Source organism: Sander lucioperca, chromosome 15, assembly GCF_008315115.2.
Source record: "Sander lucioperca isolate FBNREF2018 chromosome 15, SLUC_FBN_1.2, whole genome shotgun sequence".
Lineage (NCBI taxonomy): Eukaryota > Metazoa > Chordata > Actinopteri > Perciformes > Percidae > Sander > Sander lucioperca.
In genome coordinates, this window is record NC_050187.1 from 5,749,177 (window position 1) to 5,765,836 (window position 16,660).

The following is a 16,660-nucleotide window of genomic DNA, read 5'->3' on the forward strand; positions in this document are numbered from 1 at the left end:
ATGGAGAGAGAGAGAGATAGACAGAAGGAGGGAGGGAGAGAGAGACAAGGAGGGAGGGAGGGAGAGAGAGACAGAAGGAGGGAGGGAGAAAGAAAGAGAGAGACAGAAGGCGGAAGGGAGAGAGAGAGACAGACAGAAGGAGGGAGGGAGAGAGAAAGAGAGAGACAGAAGGAGGGAGGGACAGAGAGAGAGACAGAAGAAGGGAGGGAGAGAGAAAGAGAGAGACAGAAGGAGGGAAAGAGAGATAGACAGAAGGAGGGAGGGAGAAAGAAAGAAGGAGGAAGGGAGAGAGAGAGAGACAGAAGGAGGGAGGGAGAGAGAGAGAGAGACAGACAGAAGGAGGGAAAGAGAGAGAGACAGAAGAAGGGAGGGAGAGAGAAAGAGAGAGAGACAGAAGGAGGGAGGGAGGGAGGGAGGGAGAGAGAGAGACAGAAGGAGGGAGGGAGAGAGAGAGAGACAGAAGGAGGGAGGGAGGGAGGGAGAGAGAGACAGAAGTAGGGACGGAGAGAGAAAGAGAGAGACAGAAGGAGGTAGGGAGAGAGAGAGAGAGAGAAACAGAAGGAGGGAGGGAGAGAGAGAGAGACAGAAGGAGGGAGGGAGGGAGGGAGAGAGAGAGAGAGAGAGAGAGAGAGAGAGACAGAAGGAGGGAGAGCGAGAGAGACAGAAGGAGGGAGGGAGAGAGACAGAAGGAAGGAGGGAGAGAGAAAAAGAGAGAGAGACAGAAGGAGGGAAGGAGAGAGAGAGACAGAAGGAGGGAGAGAGAGAGAGACAGAAGGAGGGAGGGAGAGAGAGACAGAAGGAGGGCGAGAGAGAGAGAGACAGAAGGAGGGAGAAACAGAAACAGACCGACAGAGACCGAGACAGGGAGAAACAGAAACAGACAGACAGACAGATAGACACAGACAGACAAACAGACAGACAGACAGACACACAAACAGAGACAGAGAGACAGAGAGAGACAGAGACAGACAGACAGACAGACAGAGACAGACAGACCGAGACAGAGTGACAGAGACAGACAGAGAGAGACAGAGACAGACAGACAGACAGACAGAGACAGACAGACCGAGACAGAGTGACAGAGACAGACAGAGAGAGACAGAGACAGACAGACAGAGACAGACAAACAAACAGAGACAGACAGACCGAGACAGAGACAGACAGAGAGAGAGAGAGACAGAGACAGACAGACAGACAGACAGACAGAAGTGGAACGCAAAAGATATAGACTAATGTTCATATTACTGCCAGTAGTATTCAATTCAACTGTCTGTGAAAGTGTTGTCATGGTAACGTTTGCAAACACCCTTTGATCTCTGTGATGAGATCTCTTTCATCTTTAATCAGTTAACGACCGTTTCACCTGCTGAAACTGTCACCTGTGCCACACTGCAGCTATTCAAAGACACTGAGAGCAAGCTCTCAAATAAAGGCTCAGACTGCTAAAACGATAAGGGGTATCAGTCAAATTATGTAATCGTGACCACCACAAGGCCTTTGTGAACGTATCCATATACAATTTATGTTGATAATCTTAAAAATGTGGGCATATCAGCAATTTAAAAAAGTGGTTCACTCTGCGTTTAGCTCAGAAATGTGGAGAATGTTAAACAGGGCAGCAAATGGAGGAAGATGTGGAACTCTTGTCATTTGGAAGCTCACCAAGACAAAAGTATAAGTCATATCGCATAACTGAGCAAATTGGCTGAAACTAGACAAAAATACCTACGTTTTGATGTATAAATTATGCATGACAAGTAAATATTCAAGGTCAAGGTAACTTTACTGTTGCCAAGGGGCAATTATTTGTACAGCCAGCAGACACACATAAAGACAAGACAAACAGCAATACAGCAAAACATGAAATACCCACAGTATCTAAACCACAATAGTAAAAAAAATACATACATTTAAAACAGTTCTGGCAAATTGTTTAAAATGGAAATAGAAGTCGGGATAAAAGAGTTTCTGAGTCTATTTGACCTGCATCTGGGCATGGAGTACCTACGGCCTGAGGGAAGTAACTTAAACTGGCAAGACAAGGGGTGGCTAGGGTCAGCTGCAATGGATTGGGCCTTCTTTGCCACTCGGCAGAGTAGATGAGAGTAGATGTTGGAGTAGATGTGGGAGAGAGTGGGGAAGTTGATGCCTGCAATCTTGCCACATGTCCTAACGATACTCTCTAGTCGTTTTTTGTTTTTCATGGACAGAGAACCAAACCAGCAAATAAAATTGAAGGTTAAAACAGACTCAATAAAACAGGAAATATTGTGGGTGTGAGAGCAATTTATAGAGAAGGGACAAAGATATTTTTTTTAAGGCTCTGTGCTCTGGCGATGACATCATCCACTCTAGCTCGTGCAATACACACCCATTATAAATGCAAAAAAATCCTGAAATGATCACTAAACTTAAACGGCTTTTTCACAAAAACTGTAAAATATATCAAACTGAAAAGCCAAAGCCTAATACCTGAAGTTTTCGTGAATGGTTTAAAGTTTGAATCACGTCTGTAGTTGAAAGAATGTAGGAGGAGATACATTTTGAAGCAGAAGAGGATTTGAAGGATTTGAAGCATGCTCTCATTGACTTCAATGTTAAAAAAAAGTGTTAAAAAGCTTAATATTTAAAAATTTATAAATAGTAGAAAAAAAGTTGAAGAAGTCCCATCATTAGCTGAAAGACATTTCAACATTTTAAAAGTTGAATGGTTTTAATAGCTGAACGTATGCAGAAGTTACAGAGAGCCTAAAAATGTACGGAATAAAAATGATAAAGAACAGAATAACAATAGTTGGAATGCTGCTGAATCAGCATCCCCACTAATAAAGAACAGAATAACAATAGTTGGAATGCGGCTGAATCAGCATTCCCACTAATAATAATAATAGTAGGCTAATAATAGGCGCAAAAGCTACCCAGTGTTTCCTCTATGTTGATTTCTGCCACCACAGTATCAGAAATGGGGCAGACGCACAACAGGGTTTCAACTATGTACATGTAGTATATATATATATATATAAAGTCATAATTAGACGACTCTGCAGAGCCGTGTGCGAACTGTCATCCGCTCTCTCTCCGCTTTAGGGTGAGCAACTGGAACAGTGACAGGACGTCATCACTCGCGAAGTCATGGCAACCAAATAAACAACAGGGCGAGAACACTTGTCTCTCAATCTTAGGCAAAGTGACAAACAGCGACGAAAGCCGCAACTTGAAATCCGCACTCACGCGGGTCCCGTGAAATATGACAGCTACAGTTAATTGGAAAATAGCATTGTGGACACTGAATTTAGTGTTTATCAGACCCCAGATGAGACAAGAAGCTAACGTTACCGGACGCTACAGTCCCTCTGCCTTTGAATCCCCCGCTGTATTAACGTTACTGTTTTAAAACCGTTTTCCAGGTTAGTGGGGGTGCATACCGCTCAAAACCAACATGAAAAACGTAGGTAGCTAGTAATGTTCACTCAGCGTTTTGTTTTGTTGTTAAACTGTGTGTAAAATGAGCGGTGACGTTAAAGCATCTGTTTCAGGTAACTGCACCCTACAGTGCCGTCTATTTGCTGGATGGTTACAAGGTAATGGTCGGTAGCTAACATTAGCAAATAAACGTTATTGTTCATATTTTGGCACAGTTTTTCTGACCGTAGTAGTGGTCATAGTGACTGAAAGTGTGATGTGAGATGCTAAAAAGAAACATCTGCTGTTTTCAGGTAAAGTTACTTTTTGACGTCCAACACTACCCCGCCCCCCCCCACCCCCCAGCTTTGTGAATAATGGGTCCTGAACTAATACTCAAGTGTCAATAGCAGGGATTCAACCGGCTAGCTAGGCTAGTTCACATACTCTGGTCAAACTGTTAGCTAACATACCAGTTGCCTGGACACATATATTCCCCAGCAATGATGAGATGACTTACTGTAATCATAGGATATGGTCTTCTCTCATGTCGATCAATCTGTAGCCACTTCAGCAAGATGTGTATCAATGTGACAGCTCAGCTTTCCTCTTCTGTAGCTACTTCAGCGAGCATCTGAATCAATGTGTCGTTGGAATCAGAATGTAACGTTGTTGCAGGACTTATCTAAATCTTACCCAGATACAGCAATGCTATTTTCTGATTGGCTGTTCAGTAGCTATATTTTTTTATTTGATTAGCTGGTGCATGGCAGGGCTTCTGAACTCTATGGTGAACTCACTTGATTCCTCTACCTGTTCCATTGTTTAAAAAATAGCGGCGCAACTTGGTGGGCGTTATCCTGGTAATTTCTCTGCATGAGAAATACAAGGTGTGGCGCGTGAGCGTGTGAACAGGTTGAAAGGCGTGTGTCTCACGCCCAATGCGTGAGACTTGAGAGGTATGCAGTCTCCCCCTCCTTCCTCCACTCCTAATCACTTTAGCAACACATACTGCCACAGGAGGCAAAGAAAAGGAGAGGACAAGAAGAGGAGAGAAAGAAAGGAGGAGAGAAGAGGAAGGAAGGAGACGAGGTGTTATTTGTCAGCTAATATGATGTCATGATGGACTAACTGACCAACTGACTGACTTCTAACTGACTTCAGGCCTCAACACCAACAGCTGTTTTCACAGAGACGAATTGCAAAATTTCCCATAGACTTTAATGGGAAATCTTCGGGAAATAGCTTAACATAGCTCAAAAACAACCCCTCTTTGGGGCCATACTGTATCACCATACTTAAATGTAGAAAAAGAATTAAAAGTTTAAACCTAAGACAAGACTTTGGCCTTTATTGGGCTGAATGGGCATTCTGGTATCAAGCACGGTTTCTACCAAATCACAGTTTATGTATGATCCAGTTTTCAGACCATTTCAGATTTTCCAATGTGTGTGTATGGGGCCGGAATGTTGAGAGCTAGAGGGTAGGACATAGGGTGAAGCTGCAGTACGATTCTCTGAAATTTTTCCAAACAAATTGCTCTCTCCCCTACTCTCTGAAAATTTTCCAAACAAATTGCTCTCTCCCCTACAGTTTTCACTCCTCATACATCATGGTTGGTCAAAATGTAGGAGATGTTGTGCCGGTCGCAGACATGTAACTATGGAATCCACCGGACCTAAACTTTTGGCTCTGTTCATACCAACTGCCGATAGAAACAACGAAAAAAAAATATCTGGAAAGATGCAGACGGTTCCCTGTTTGTTACCTGCTCTGTGTCGCATATATTTGACACCACAAACATAAAAACTACATCAATGCGTTTATCTTTCTTGTGATGATAATATTTTTGCCATTTGGACCCACCGTCTTTGAATTACAGGACAAACTTAAGAAGTATAACTATCATTAAATGGACATGTTTGACCCATGGAAGATACTGTCTTCCCCTCCCTCCTCTACTCCCTCACTGTGGAAATAACCATAGCAACAACTTCTTACACACACACCTCCTATCATGTAGACTCTTTACTGTAGGTTGTGTTGTCCACTCTTTTCAGGACATGTCAAACAGCAGATTTACCATTAGCCACTGTTATTCGGATGTGCACCAAGTAGTAGACACACTGTCAAAATGTCCTGTGGAATTTTCTAGTTATTATTCAGTGTGCCGATGTGCTGAAATAGCAGCAATCTGCAGAATGACTATTATCCTGCATACTTATTATTCAGTGTGTGCCAGAGCCTCGTCTCAGTGTTGAGGCCTGAGGTCAGTTATCAGAGTCAGTCAGTTTGTCAGTTAGTCCATCATGACATCATGTTAGCTGACAAATAACACCTCCTTTCTTCCTCTCCTCTTCCTCTCTTCTTTCTCTACTCCTCTCCTCACCTCCTTTCTTCCTCTCCTCTTTTCCTCTTCTCGTCCTCTCCTTTTCTTCTCCACTTCCTATCTTACCCTACTGTGTGTGTGTTTGTTTGTGTGTGTGTGTGTGTGCATTTGTACGTGTGTCTGTGTCAGTTAATTGAGATTCCCTAATATGACACATTTCCCACTTTTCAGACTCATTCATTCTCCTTTAGCTGCTTCTTCATCCAAATTGAAGCAAGTAATCCCATTAAAATTAACTACAAATATTAAATCATTATATTCCACATCTTTCAAACATTCTGGGTATTATTCAAATTTTCAAAGACATTCATACTAATTAAACCCATTCCCACTTTTTCACTACTTTACCTTCTTCTAACACAATTCAAGTCAGCAATCCAGTGTAGCGTCAGCATTTTCCAAAAACAAAATATTCCACTATTGATATTATACTTTTCAATGACATTCATACTAATTAAACTCATTCCCACTTTTTCAACTAAAAACAATTAAAACATGCCGCACCTTTCAAACATTCTGGTTATTATTCAACTTTTCTAAGACATTCATACTAATTAAACCCATTCCCACTTTTTCAACTATTCTCACTACTTTACCTTCTTCTAACACAATTCAAGTCAGCAATCCAGTGTAGCCAGTGGCGGTTTTTGGCAGGGGTGAACCGGGCAGCCGCCCGGGGCAGCATTTTTTCATGACACATGGGGGGCGGCACAAGCACTTTAAAAAAAAATCCTCTAAGCAGTTTTCTACCGTATTATCTATCATTTCACCGTGTGGGGAATTGGCAAATTAGCGCCCCTGCTTGCCGAGAAGGTACCGTGCACACTGCACAGAGAAGCTGTGTGAGAAGGGGAAAGGGGAGGGGGGAGCAGGGGACAGTTCACCTCTGGGTCGAACGGGTTGCTGGGCATAGGCGCCAATACCATTGGTGCTCCGCTAATACTGAGCACCCACGAAGCTGATCGCGGTTATGTGTCAGTTAAACTTTTCATCTCCAAACCTATCCTGAGTTGAAAGATAGCCTACTTTACGGCTTTATTATCGAGTTGATAGGCGTGTGTGTTCGTGTCGGCCGTCTGAAATGCAAACATTTTTTGACTACTTTTTTTTTTTAAAGGGCATGCGCCCGTGAGCACCCACGGAGGAAAACAAATCGGTGCCTATGTTGCTTGGTCTCCCAAATGGAACGGTCCGGACAAGGGGGGGAACGGGGGATGATAAGGATCTATCGGAGATCTTCCCCAACTTTTGGACTGCTCTCAGGACTGCACTTACTCTGCCAGTCACTGTGGCTCTAGCAGAGAGGAGCTTTTCTAAGCTAAAGTTGATCAAGTCATACCTGAGGTCAACCATGTCCCAGCAACGGCTCACTGGCCTTTCTGTCAGTATCAATCATTCAATAGGGGAGCAGATTTCATATGATAACATCATTGCTGATTTTGCATCAAGGAAGGCCAGAAAGGTCAGGTTTTAGTTTTAGTTTGTGTTTTCTGTTCTTAGTGCTATAGTGTAACAATTAGATTCTCTCTCAGATTTAGTGTGTTTTCACATTTGTGTGATGAAGGATTTATGCTATTTAGAATATTTATTCTATATTTTATTTGCATATTATTCTTAATATTTTATATTATTGTTGCTCTTATATCTTTATATCTTGTTACATTTTTATATAACTGATTGTATATATTTTTGGCACATATATATATATATATATATATATATATATATATATATATTATAACAACATAAGTGAAAGAGAAAATTATATTTCTCAATTGCACAAATCTTTCATTAGAACATTTGAAAAACACACTTAAGAGAATGCAGTTATTTAACTATTGCAATTACAACAGGAAACACATTTTAAGTTACATAATCCCCACCTCCAACTTTTTCAAAAGACAATGAACACAATTCTGCACAAAATATGGCAGTATAAGTAATCAGAACTTAAAATAAATATACACTATAATGTAGTAATTTTGCAAAATTCTGCAATTTTGTGTGTGTTTTTTTTTGGGGGGGGGTTGCTGGCCAAGACTAAGCAGAGGTTGCACTGCACAGTTATATTGCAGCTCTTTCTTTAATGTGAAATGCTGTTTGAATTTCCAAGATAGAAACGCATTCCTGCCCTGGCTTCTGTTGTGCCGATTCCCCATCTCTACCGATATCAGTGATCACGCAAATAGCTAATATTTTCGTTTTCATATTGGGGCTTCTGGGAAATGCATGGAGTTGCCTTAAGAGGGTGAATAAACTTGTGAAACAGAGAAGTATCGTCATGTAATCCATTGATTTCAACAATGTAACTATTCTAAATACCAACTATTTAAATTGTAACTGTAATGGAATACAGTTACTCATAATTTGTATTCTGAATACGTAACGCCGGTACATGTATTCCGTTACTCCCCAACACTGGCTGTAGTTTTACTGGTCACCTTGCTATTTTATAGTTGACGTGCGACTTTACATTCTCCTACGTGCTGATTTACTATCCCCAGAGTCATTGAAAGACTGACTAGTCCCGTTTGACATGCTAGCTAACGTTAGCTAAAATTAGCTCGTGGTAGCTTAGACTGCGGTTAGATTTTTGTAGTACGCAGTTCGGGACTACAAATACAAAAATCTATCTACTTGTTTAGGTACACATTCAGCCAATTGGAACTGAGGAATACACCAGAAAAGGCCTGTTTAGTAAGCTGTATGTGATGGCTGCATTCCTACACTTATAAAATGCAATTCAATGTGGAAGTAATCCAAGAATTCAGAATACGTTACTCAGATTGAGTAACGTAACGGAATACGTTACAAATTACATTTTTGGGCATGTATTCTGTATTCTGTAACGGAATATGTTTTGAAAGTATCCTTCCCAACACTGGTGTCTTATACAGGGGCCTGCTCGAAACAAGGAGGGACTTCACAATATTCTCATACAAGGAGCACAGCAAGATGTCAGACTGAATATAGTAGGCTATTATTTAAGATCCTCCTCAGTCAGGTTAGACCAATCTATTTTCCCCATACACATGGTGTTATCTACAGACATGAGAGTAGGTATACAGATAAAGAAAAAGGCACATGATCAGTAGTGGCAAATTCATAATTAATTCTCATGGCCTCTAAGAATCATGTGCGTCAGCCGTGCAAATGCAAGGATCTAGCCATGAGGTTGTGTGCCATGCCTCACTGATGTAAGCGTAGCTACTATCAGAACAAAACTGCATACATTATTTGACAAATAAAGAGCTGCCATCGGAAACACCTGCATTCATATCACCCACAATTAAGAAGCATGTGGAAGCATTATCTTGAATGAAAGACATGACACAAGCCAATCTATTAAGATATTCATCTTCATTTTGAGAACACTCATAGGGTGTATAAATGTGTAAGATAATGAAGTTTTTATCACCACAATTAAACTCAATTCCTATGGCCCAATCAACATCCAGTCTAACCACATTAACCAGCTGATCATATTTTTTTTACTTAATTTGCAATAAAGATTTTTTTTAAATGTCAGAGACGACCTACTTATTATAGAACTTCATCACAGTTTGCTAAGATTACACCCTCTCTTAATACATCCATGATTACACCGGGGTGGCATAGATGTTCAGTTCTGTTGGGTGCCAACACACGAGGGGGTGAAGGGAATGAGGGTGCAGACAAACTATAGCAAAATAGGCATTACTAAAGGAAATAACAGTTTCATGTCCACTTGGAAAAGGAGAAGGAAAAGCTATGGTTAAGAATAAAAGAATTGATATATGGCAGGAATGGTGAAAGGAAGACAGGAAAGGAAGGGGATATCATAAAATACAAAAGTATGTCAGTACAAAGAATTATAGGGAAAGTACCAGGTGGGAGGAAATTAGAATGACAAGACTCAGAGTGGATCACACAGGACTGAATGGCACCTTGTTTTCAATGGGGAAAATGAATAGTGAAAACTGTGGGGTTAAAGTAAAGGCTGAAAATGACATATTGCACTGCACATTAAATGAGGTGAAAAGACAGGTGTTTAAAGATAGGGTTCAGGAGGCAGGGCGTGGAATCTGATGGGAATCAGAAGGAGAGGGACAAGGGATAAGAATCACCAGGAAGGCACCAATTAAAACTTTGAAAAGACACAGGGTTGATGAGTAAAATTTGAGATAATTCTAAAATGACATGATGTGACACACTCCTGTACACTAGGTGGCGTATGCACCTAAAAGTTGTTTGCAATCCGGCACTAAACAAGAGAAGAAGAAGTAATCGAAGAAGGAATCGTAATAGTTCCTGCCAGAGGAACAGCAGAGGGACACAGCGAGCCTGTGCATGTAAATACCACAGCAATGTCGGACTCTCCGGACGCCCGCAGCCTACTCTCTGCTTCTTCACAGCTCAACCTGATGGAGATGGACGCGGTGAGAGAGACTATATTTATTCTAATGTCATGGCGATGGAAGGCTTGAGTGATAAATAACTCTGCCACAGCAGTCACTTGTTTTCCCGTCGATAAACCAAAATTATTTCTTCTCTGTCCAGAGGAAAAACAATGACTATGATGATATATTTTTTTTACAGTCTATGGGGGAAACACGTTTTTGTTGTAAATGAACCCAACACTAGCTAGTTCATGACAGGTCCAAATGAGGTCCAGCTACGCATGCTGGATTATCCCATAGATGGCCATTGTAAACAAGGCTGCTTGGATTTTTACAATGTAATGTCTGTGCTGTCACATTATTAATGATAGTAACGTTAACTGTTAAGCGAAACGCCTTATAGACACCGCCGGCTTTAGTTGAAACTACACTTGCTTTTTTAATGTTGAGCTTTGTGACTGTATCAAAACATTTATGAACAGACTAACGTTAGTCCTAACCTCACGCGTGAACATTATCACGTGATCAAGTAACGTTATTGTTTATGCCAAAACGTAGCCAAACAAGAAATGTTGGCACTAGCTGTGCGTCATACAGTGAATTAATAATGTGTTCCCTTTCAGTAATGTTCAGTGTTTTTAAAGTAAAGGTAGGCTTAATCAGAGAGCATCTTTGGTTGTGAAACTCGCCGTCCGTGGTGCATTCAACGACGTCACTTCCGTCGTGTTTTACCTTCACGCCCAAACAGGCGTAAAGTGATTCAAATGGTTGTTGTTTGCAAGACATGTTGATGATATTGTACGTTATACATGGGGCATGATTAATTATGATAATTGCAGGTGATTCTATCTCTAATTACCAATGAGACTTTCACAGTGTGAGTTAACCTAAAAGGTGCTAACTGACTAAACCAGTTTGAGTCGTGACTCAATCTTTCACCTGTGTCTTTGAATTAACTCATGAGTACTCACTAGTATCATTAACTCACTAGTATCATTAACTCAGAACAGTTGAGTCATACTACAATTCAATCTAAAATGATAACAGCGCCACACACAAACCTCTTGAAACATTAGCTACTAATAGTCCTAGCCATCTCGTCAAGCCATTCTTTCACTTCTGAAATAACATGCTTATAGGTTTGGTGTATAGATGTAGCATATCAAAATTAGGTCGATCGATTTCCCTTCCTGTTTCTATGTCTACAATGAAAGCCTATATATCAGATCTGAAATAGTGAGTCTGCACCGAGTGAATCCACAGAACTTCCTACTACGTTAGTGGTTAGAGAGAGGGCTAGGACTGAGTTTCCTTGGCGATTTAGCAATACTGACTCAAGTGACTCACACAACCCGGATCAGTTTAGTGAGTGACTCAGAATAACCCAAATCCTTAAAAGGAATCAAGTTTGCCAGACCTATAACTGACCAGGGCAGCATTTCCCAAAAGCCTCTGCGCTCCATGGTCCACTACCACAGGTGTTACCAAATCTGGGTACCAGTATTCCCAAATGATGTATTCCACCGCTAGGATTCCTCCTGTATAGCACTAAAAGTTTTATCTTAAAGGTGCAATATGTAATAAGCTAGTGTTTAAAATAGTTACTGCAGTACAAATTCATAATACTGGAGAGAGTAGTCTCCCCTGCCCCCTCCTCCCCAGACTTGAAGTTCACGGAGCTTGGTAGGCTGAGACCGCAGCATCCACAACAATGTTGCTAGACGCTTGTCTCACATAGCCAGACATTACTCAACAGCACAGCGGAGTAGCTAACGTTAGATGACAGTCATAAAAGCCTGTGCTCGCACGGAGCTCTGTACCCAACTGACAGACAAACGTTTTCGGCTTAGAATTACGGTAGGAACCGCTAAAAACGCTACAACCTCGCCGTCTTCTCCATCTGACGGACAGACACACTTCCTCTGCTTAGAATTAGTTACGGTAGGAACCGCTAAAAATAACACTACCTTGCCGTCCTCTCCACCCGACTGAACACACTTTATTGGCTTAGAATACTGAACACACTTATACATGTCTTAGAATTACGGCAACAATCGCTAAACACTGCAAACTCACAGTCCTCTCTTTACAGCCCCCCTCTCTTGGCTTAAAATTAACTCACCGTTGTCGGCTATGGCCGCTGAACAGGCTACACGTTGTAAACAGCCGTGGCCTGCTTAGCAGGGTTAGCATGGCGGCATTAGCCAGGACCAGTCGGGATTACTTTACTGGCTGCGTCTCAATTGTTTTTGCAAGTAACCAACTCGGGTACTCTAGCTATATAATTCAATGTGAGTACACAAATGTTGAAATATATTGGACCTTTAGTATTCACAAAGTGGCTGGGTGCAACTTTTACTTTTATTATGAAATTACAATCTATCTAGTTTGTTAGAACACCCTAAACACAGGCTGAAATACAAACACATGCTCAGGTCTTATACATGCACAAATGGAGAGATGTCAGAGTGAGGACTTAAACCTGCAACCCTCCGGTTCCCAACCCAACTCCCTACGGACTGAGCTACTTCCACCCCATTTATTAAAGTTGTTGATTATTTAAAGTAGCTGGTTATAGTAAGGTCACTAGCAGTTAGGAAAAAGATAACCTATTTAAGCCTATGTTTCTTTCACCATGCTACAGACTGTTTTTAATTTCTTTTTTATAATATTGTTTTTATATTAGTCTGATAGTATTAATCTGTAAAAATTCTTATTGTCGAATAATGGTTAATTATTATCATCCTGGCCGTCAACAGAGTAACCTTTTGTGGCCACAGGCCATCAGGCCATGTTTTTGTTTTTTTTGCTGGACTGCAGGGACGAGCCTTGGGACCTCAAAATTCTGCCCCTACAGTATGTTACTGAGTCACTGAGTCTCTCTGTCACTGAGTGATAAAGATACACCATTGGTCGGAATGTGTGTAATGTAGTCAGTGACTACGTTTACATGCACATAATATTACGGTTTTTGCCTTTTAATCCCGAAAAAGACGATATTCCTACTAAACTGTTTACATGGCTAATGAAAGTGAATATTCCACTAATATCCCCATTTACATGTAGCCGTGCAAAATAAGATTTTTTTCAAAGTTTTCCACTGGTGGCTGACTTGTTCGACTGTGCGAACATAGTCCCCTCTTTCATTCCTTCAACCACCTTCTTAAAAAGGTCGGCGTTGCGATGTTTGCGCATATCCAAAAACCTCTTGATATCTAAGTCTTTCATAATGTTTAAAAGCTGGTGTGTTTCTCCTCCTTTTCTTTTGGCATGAATCTCTACCGCAGCCTTGCAAACTGTTGGCTGGTTGGTTTGTGTACAACAACCATAGCAACGCACAGAGCTGACCGTAAGCCTGGCATGTCCGAAGTCCGGTCCGGCGGCCAATCCTGGCCCGCGGCCAGATTTCATACGGCCCTCAGCCTCGGTTTGTGAAAGACAAGTGCAAGAGTCATGTGTTGTAAACTTAAATGTTAGCAAACTCTGCATTACTCATAATAAGTCATGTTTAAAATGAACATGAGGTAAAGATATTATTAACTTCATGGAAGTTTAAGGTATTCCATACAGTTTGTTCTGTTATCTGACTACAGATGTAAAAGTAAGGCAGAATTGTTTTTGTTTTTTACATTTGTTCATGCCTGAGTGGGGTAGATTTAGTTACATTGCCAACAATGAACATAAAATCTGTTATAGAACAGTGCATTTGTAGATAACTTTTATTCTTAAAAAAAGTCAGAAGGGACTATTGGCCCCCGGCCATCTTCACATTATAATAAGCCATAAACAGGTAAGAGGCCGTAAACTGCCGTAAAAAAACCCAGTTGAAACACATATTCCGATTGGACTTTATACATGTCCAAAGAATGCCTCTAAAACCCGAAAAATACTGCCATATCCCATGTCTTAATTGGAAAATGCTACATATGGAAAAAGGCCCTATTCCGAATATCCAAACGGAATATGCTGTTTACGTGACCTGTATCAAATTCGGAATATTGTCATATTTGGAAAAATAGTGGAATATTGGTGTGCCTGTAAACATATTCAAGTGTTGGTGTTTGTTTCCCCATTGGCCATTGCCCTTTTAAAATGTGTTGGTGCGACACAGCCTTCTACCTGACGCAGTCGCCCATCAATCAACTGATTAACTCAATACATGGTGGATGTTGTTGTTCTTGCTGCCACTCATTTCCACTGTTTTGCATGGGAAGAGTAGGTGCGGAGTAGGTTGCAAAAATGTGGAGCGTGGATGGAGCGAATGAAATCTACAGTCTATGATAGCCTGCTGTGATGGCAGCCCACCTCCAAAGCGCTCTAGCACTCCCAGCTGGGTGTTTTCAGGCACCTGGCATTTTCAGCTGGGAATAATGCTTTAGTGGACAGGCAGCTTTATGACAATAATTGTCCAATGAGAATTTAGTCGTACAAGACTACCCGCCATTAAAAATAAATAAAAATTTAAAATAAAAAGGAGTGGGAGGTATAAACTTTGTGTGATGATTATTTTTTTCTTTTCTTCTTCTGTTTAACAAGATTGTTTTCTTGGCAACAGCAAGGGCATTGGGCCATAGTTAATGTCGAATCCTGTTGCACACAACAAAGAAAGCACAAAGAAACAAATACTGCTTTCTTACCCTTCATTTATTTGTAATACTTCTGTCCTCAGATTGATGATAAGGAGTTTGACATTCCCCAAGTGGACACACCTCCCACACTGGAGAGCATCCTTAATGAGGTGAGAACATGCTACTCTTTGACTGCTACACTGTGCTATACTGCCTCACACACTGTCAACAGTGTAACGACAACTTTTTGAAAGTAATTTTAATCCACTTTGAGAAGGTGCACCACTACTCTTGTGTCTGTATGTCTGAGAATAATGACATTTGCTATGGATTCAGTTCTGATCATTGACTCAGGATGACCCTTTTTAAATCAATATTTTGTGTCAAATTATTGAGGGCTGTATTTGAAACAGGTCTATTTTAGATACTTTAGTTCTGTTTACTTAATTTTATATGATATTCTATCATACTGGTGTAAGAAACTTCCCTGCAAACTTATCACTTCCTGTTGTCTCGATAAATTCTGTGTAATGTACATTCCACAACACTAACTCTGTCAGTACAACAGAGACATGTCAAACTCACCACGGCTGCTGTCACATTCTCTTTTTAACACTAATTGTATAACGCGTTAAGGAGACTATATTGCACTTGATGTGTAGCCCTGTCGTCAATTTCAGGCCTTCTCAAACAGACTTGAGGTCATAACCAAATTTGTGCTTAATTTCTTTCTTATATTCAAGTTTGGCCCTTCAGTCCATTGTCCTATTGCTGTGAGTGGGACAAGTGATACACTGATAAAAGTGGGCGTAGCATCTTTTAGCAGTTACAGTGTTTAAAACCACCCAGGATAAAGTTTAGGCCATTGGCTTAAACAGACAAAAGTCTGAAGTTGTTTGGGATACTGAGAAGATAATGGCAGAAGCAGATTTAACATCAGCTTAGCAATGAATATATGGGGAATTCCCTGGACAGGTAGAAGGTTCTTACTGATACAGAAAGTAGTTTGATATCCGGTAAACATTTGTTTGTGGACCCCCTCCACTATGGATGTAGGAGAGCCTTGTAGCTGAAGTGGTTTTGTTTTGTTGTCCTTCAGGTGCCTAGCTGATGTGTTTGTTTTTGTCCAATGTGGTATCTGCAGCTGGAGGATGAGGAGGAACCATTTGTGTTAGAGGATACCTGCGTGCTAAACACAGATAACATGGATGCTCACTCCTGTGACACCTCCTCTCTGGCCAGCTCGGACAGTGGAGACCCAACACATCTTAAACGGCATGCACACACACACACACACACACACACACACACACACACACACACACACACACACACACACACACACACACACACACACACACACACACACACACACACACACTCCTTGTGCATCCCATTGGGCAACCGCGGCATTTATGTTGCTTTACTCTTCTGGAGTCTGTGTTTATTGTACTCTTGAAAGATGCTAAATATATAAACTTATATAATTACTAACTTACTCTAGGGCTTTTTATAATAATACATTTTAAAGGGGCGCTATGGAGTTTTGGCAATTTCTTCGCTGTTTTCTCGCTTTTTGCTCGCAGGTTTCTCTATAGAGCTCCCTCTACAGCTTTGAAATAGATATTTGGCAACACTGTCGTAAAAACTCGTTGGCGACTCTCCCCCCTCCCATCTTCTCCCTCTGGTCATGTGCATTTGTTTTCAAAGAAGCCAGCAAACACACGGAGCCATGTCCTATGCTAACATCTCCGCTAGCTAGCTAGCTAGTTAGTAAGCTCGTAACAGACAGCGATCATAATAAAAACCTTTACAGACCATAGCTAACATCCTGAGGTCACAATAACAAGAAATACAAAGATTAAACAGAGTTTATCCCAAAGTATCTTATTTGTAGGCTCCTTTTGTCTCAGTTCTCGCAA

The 16,660-nt window shown here is 41.0% G+C and overlaps 1 protein-coding gene across 4 annotated transcripts in view; it reads left to right on the forward strand.

The window, feature by feature from the left end:
* The first annotated feature begins 10,047 nt into the window (after nucleotides 1–10,047).
* The window catches only part of vps8 (VPS8 subunit of CORVET complex), a 71,333-nt gene continuing 64,720 nt past the window's right edge, over nucleotides 10,048–16,660 (forward strand). For 3 of the 4 annotated variants that reach the window (XM_031313790.2, XM_031313791.2, XM_031313792.2), the window contains exons 1-3: nucleotides 10,049–10,209; nucleotides 14,840–14,908; nucleotides 15,883–16,013. In XM_031313790.2, coding sequence (XP_031169650.1) covers nucleotides 10,138–10,209; nucleotides 14,840–14,908; nucleotides 15,883–16,013 — 272 coding nt within the window. In that variant the 5' untranslated portion in view covers nucleotides 10,049–10,137. Of the gene's footprint in view, nucleotides 10,210–14,839; nucleotides 14,909–15,882; nucleotides 16,014–16,660 lie in introns of all 4 variants that reach the window. The other variant, XM_031313789.2, reaches the window with a different exon arrangement.